The sequence below is a fragment of the Typha latifolia genome, chromosome 4 (assembly GCF_019914945.1).
Source record: "Typha latifolia isolate L0001 chromosome 4, TyphaL0001v2, whole genome shotgun sequence".
Classification (NCBI taxonomy): Eukaryota; Viridiplantae; Streptophyta; class Magnoliopsida; order Poales; family Typhaceae; genus Typha; species Typha latifolia.
The window spans coordinates 8,410,382-8,415,773 of NC_133089.1; the positions used below are offsets into that span (position 1 = coordinate 8,410,382).

At 37.6% G+C, this 5,392-nt stretch overlaps 1 protein-coding gene across 1 annotated transcript; it reads left to right on the forward strand.

Moving 5' to 3' along the window:
• The first annotated feature begins 4,507 nt into the window (after positions 1-4,507).
• Positions 4,508-4,882, forward strand: LOC140785557 (cysteine proteinase inhibitor 1-like). The gene has a single exon (XM_073133448.1). It carries the CDS (start codon positions 4,508-4,510, stop codon positions 4,880-4,882), a length of 375 nt encoding a protein of 124 aa, XP_072989549.1.
• Positions 4,883-5,392: the final 510 nt, after the last annotated feature.

Consider the following 5,392-nt stretch of genomic DNA (forward strand, 5'->3'; position numbering starts at 1 on the left):
ATGAAAATCTGCAATGGCTCTAAGGGATATCTGGAAGCAAAATCCGATTTTGTTCTTCTAAGTAGGAAGGGACTTTTTAACTTTATTTCAAAAAAAAAAAGTACAAAAGAATAAATGACTTTTTTTATTTAAAGTCATTAATTGTGGAGAAGGGATAGGTAAGTATGTTTTTGTTGCAAATTCCCTTTCTAATCCAGATGTTTAAATTTTAACGTCTTTTCACTATCCTGTAATTCTAGCCACTCTCTGCTCACACGGAGCTAGACGTGATCATCGGGCGGGCCGGGTCGGGTTCGGGCCGGGCTAACTGGGCTAACCGGGCTTAAACATTTGTCCACGGCCCGACCCATCAATCACTCGGGCCGGGCCGGGTTCGGGCCGGGCTAGAATAGTCTAGCCCATTACCGCCCGTCGGCCCGTGAGATATCGGGTTGGTCGGGCCGGGCCGGGCTTTGTCTTATTTTTAGCGAACCCGACCCGTGAGATATTGGATAGGATCACAAGAGCCAGGACGCTGGCTTTGGCGGCGGCGCCGCAGCGGAAGGGGCGAGATCTCGCGGCCGAAAGGCGGGGTCAGCGGTAGAGCTCCAGATGCCGACGAGTGCTCTAAGGGACAAATAGGCCGATCTGAAATTGACGCCAGGATGGCGCCGCTTGAGGCCGAGATAGAGGAGTTCTTCACTGCGGCTGAGCACGCCGAGCGACGGCGGTTCGCTGACGACGAGAATGGATCCGAGTGGACAAACACAAGGGTCCAAGGTATCGAGGTAGGTAAGCTACCGCTTTCGGCCGCGAGATCTCGCCGGACTCGCCCCCTCCGTAGCTTGGACGGTTGGACCTTGGCCTTGGGCAAATGGGCAAAATGCCAAAATGGCAAACGAAGAATTTCTTCAATGGACCGCCCCTGATTGTATGGTAGAATTACTGAATGAATACGAGCTGTGGCTAATACCTGAGGCATAAGCATAAAAGACGAAAGAAGAATGATATGTTGGCTGCTGCTAGTTGGAGAGAGACAGAGAGAGTGAGAGAGTGAGAGAGTGAGAGTTTTGTGGAGTCTTGTCAATTGTCAATTTGTCATTATGTCTGTATGTCATAGTTGATACTTGATAGTTGTGCCATTATATTGTGGGTGGTGGCCAGCTGCTTGCCAATTGGCCATTACCCATTTGGCCAAATTTTTTTTTACTTGGGCTGTCAGAGTGTCAGTTGGCGGGATTTTTTAGAGTTTTATATAAAATACTCTATATTATTATTCACCTGCGTTCACAAAATCACACCGCGTTCGAACGCAAAAAATAGGTAAAAAATTAAAATTAAAATAAATGAAAATAAATGAGCAGATATAAAAAATAAATAGTTAAACAAATGAGTAAATAAAAATATTTTTATAATTAAACAAATAGTTATACCAAAATTAGGAGGATTTTTTTTTGCATCACTATAGAATGAGCACATCCCAACTAGGTTGGCACCTACCCACCTATCTATCATTTGCATAATCCATCCATTAATTGTAAAAAGTAAAATAAAATTACATTAGTCATTGAGATTTAAAAACTCAAATTCTATATTTTCTATTGCAAAATGGTCGTCCATTTGCGATTTAGATTCGGCAGCATACCAATCTTATAGGAACATCAGCGCTTCAATTGTTTCTTTTCCCAAACATGATCGACGTTGATCAATTAATCGTCCACTTGTACTGAAAGCAGATTCTGAAGGTACAGTAGACATAGGAATGGTCAATATATCACGGGCCATGGCAGCAACAATTGGAAATCTCATCTCATTTGCCTTCCACCATACTAAAGTATCTATTTCATCATCACTTACAAATGATTGTAATATGCTTGAAGCTCAGTGATTCCCCCCGACATTGATGAAGTTCTCCTCATTTTAAGTCGGGCAAGCAATGACTTCTTAGTACTACCACTTTCAGGAGGAATAATAGAAGATGAAGGCGTAGAGGAAGAAGAACCATATATAATAGAATAATCATTAAAAAGCCTTTCAAAATAACTTTTAATAGTTACCGCACGAGAAACATAGTCATCTTGTTTATCTTCATATAAACCATTAAAAATATCGAAAAGGCCGGTCTCTTTAAGTTGAGGTTCTAATAAAATGCCAAAACCAATAAGTAAAGGAAAAGGTTCAAAATATTTAGCATATTTAGTTTCCATTTTTTGTAAGATATTATGTAAAGTCTGATCATTTTTAAAATTAATAAAAAGTTGAACAATATTAACAAGTTGCATACCAGCAATTGTAATTGTAGGAGAATAAGAGCTTGATAACATATTAGTAGCATCAAAAAATCTTTTAAAAAATCTTTTATTTTTTCTGCATTTTCCTATTCTAAATCAGTAGGACATTCTAGTTCGTTATTAATATCTAAAGAAACATAAGAAATTATAGGTTTTTGATATACAAGTACTAATTCTAACATTTCATAAGTAGAGTTCCATCTATGTTGTACATCCAATTGAAGTTTTTTAGCTTTTAATCCACACCTTTTACACATATTTGCAAATGTTCTAGCTCTTTTATCATTAAAAATAATATGATGTATAATTTCTCTAATTTTATAAATTAGATCAGCAATTTCTTTTAAACCACTTTGTACAATTAAATTTATAATATGACACATGCATCTATTATGTAATAATTCACCGTTACAAAGTAAAGGAAGAAAAAATCTTATTAGATGCATTATCAAGAGTGAGAGAAAAAATCTTATTTTAGATATTATAACTTGTTAACTCTTGAATAAAAGTACGAGAAAGATATTCACCAGTATGACTCTCATCAAGCTTTCGAAAAGAAATTATTCGTTTTTACATTTTCCAATTATCATCAATAAAATGTGCAGTTATACACATAAAAGACCAACGTTGGCATGAAGTCCAAATATCACTAGTAAAAGAAATTCTAGATTTTAATTTTTCAAAATCTAAAATTAATTTTTCTTTTTCTTCAGCAAAATATTTTAAAACATCTCTTCTAATTGTATGACGAGAAATTCTTTTAAAAGCCGGATTAAAACCTCTTTGTAAACAACCTTCAAGTTCCAGATCATCACCAATAACAAAAGGTTTATTTCTACGAATAATATATTTAACTATTTCTTTACGAGCATTTTTATAATTCCATTGAAAATTAAAAATATTTCCGGAAGCACCTTGATTAAGCAACATTTGACTAATATCAAGTTGACCTTTTTTATGCTTATCTTTAATATGCCTCATTAGGTGAGTAGTGCCATTCTTAGTTAATGCAGAAAAATCATGATTACATTGAAGACATTTAGCTCTACAATCTATAACATTAACTTGGCCATCTTTCGTTTCAATCTTTTTGAAATATTTCCAAACTTCGGACTTTAATCTCTTAGAACTGCTTGTTGATGAAACTGAAGCCAGAGTTTCCAGATCAGGTTGAGTTTGAGATGCGGGTGTAGGATTAATTGAATCTCCGCCCTCCAATTGAGATTCTATATGATCATCAATGGAATCCATATTTGAGAGAATTTGCAAGACTAAAAATCTCGAAACCTTTAATTTGGAAAGAACTTGAGGGATTAGAGAATTTGAAAATGTGTGATGAATTTAGAAAATTTATCATCTATTTATAAGCATGAAAAACGTTAAAATTACCAAAATACCCCTATAAACTAGTTGTTTATTTCTGTTAAAAGGGTAAAATAATAAAAAAAAAGTAGAGGTCCTATTTTTCTAATTTTCTGAAATTTTTAGCTATTTTTAGAATATTTTTTACCGTTACATATATTTTTTAAATATATTTTTATTCTTCTATGTTTAAAAAAATATATTAAAAAAATTAAATAGTACTTGGGCTGATATGTGATGGGAGATGGGCTAAAAAATTTAAAGAATACTTGTACTTTGGGCTGATGGGAGAGATGGGCTAAAAAAAATTATAAAACAGTACAGTGTACAAAATTTCCCGTTTTTTTTACTGTAGCAGAGGGCCGAACGGACGGGCCTAACGGGCGGGCTTTCGAGCCGGGCCGAACGGGCGGGTCGAACGGGCGGGCTTTCGGGCCGGGCCGAACGGATGGGCTTTCGGGCCGGCTCGGGTGGGCAAAGGATTGGCCCGTACCGCCCGTTGGTAGTTCGGGCCCGGGCCGGGCTTAGCCCGGTCCAAACCGGGCCAAGTCGGGCCGGGCACGGGCGGGCTGGGCCCAATGATCAGGTCTACAGGGAGCTGAGAGAAATTTAAATTGATAAGTAATTTGAATCCATCATTAAAAAAAGTACAATTATATTAAAATAATATAATTGAAAAAGATCCGATAGAAAATCCAAAGACCACGACCTGAATTATCATCACAAGTGTCTCCCAAGTGGCCCTCCCTTCGGGCCCTTCTCTGACCGCCGCATACCAACCTGCATTTATCCTTCCCCCTTTCCTTTTCCACCTAGCTAGTAGTTACAAGCTTTCTTTCTTCCTCTCAGGACTCAGATCCAACACCCACAAAACCATGAGATCCCTTCCTGTGCTCCTCCTCCCTCTTCTTCTTCTTCTTCTTCTTCTTCTCCTTCACCTCGCCAATGCCTCAGACTCCGGTAAGCCGCCGCTCGTCGGGGGATGGCAGCCGATCAAGAACACCAGCGATCCCCACGTCCAAGAAATCGCGTCTTTCGCCGTGTCAGAGCACAACAAGGCGAAGCAAACCGATCTTGTGTTCCAGAAGGTGGTGAAGGCCGAGAGCCAGGTCGTGGCTGGAACGAACTATAGAGTTGTGGTTGAGGCGAAGGACCACAATGGAAAAGTAGCCAAGTACGAGGCTGTGGTCTGGGAGAAGACCTGGGAGGGATTCAGGCAGCTCACTTCCTTCAAGCCGGTTAAGAGTTAGGACTGTGAGAGTGTTTAGTAGTTGAGCTATTTAAGGATCAAATCTAAAGAGTTCTTAGATTTGAAGTTGATGTGATATTGCTTGGTATGCTTTTAGACTTGGCTAAGTTATAATAAAGTTTCCGCTTGAACTTGAGTTCAGCGGATAATTTGCTTGGGTAATCGGATTGGTATCAATTCATATGCTTAACTAGTAGTGATTGCTAATCGATTGGTTGGTCCCTCTTTTATATTTAGCTTTCGAAAGTGGCTGCTACTTTCTCCCTTCAGGGAAAAATCTTGAATAGCTATTTTAGATTTATATTTTTAAAATTATATCACTAATCTAGAAAATGTCATTCTAATATTTACTTGTAATCTAAACTAAGAGTATAATAATTATATTTGGTGTGATATAAAAGTGATGTGATTTAAAATTGAGATAAAGAAAGAAAATTTTGCTTTTGTCTTATATGAATTTATTAAAAGTGAAATTTACATATAACACTCAACTTTCTAATAAAATTGTGAT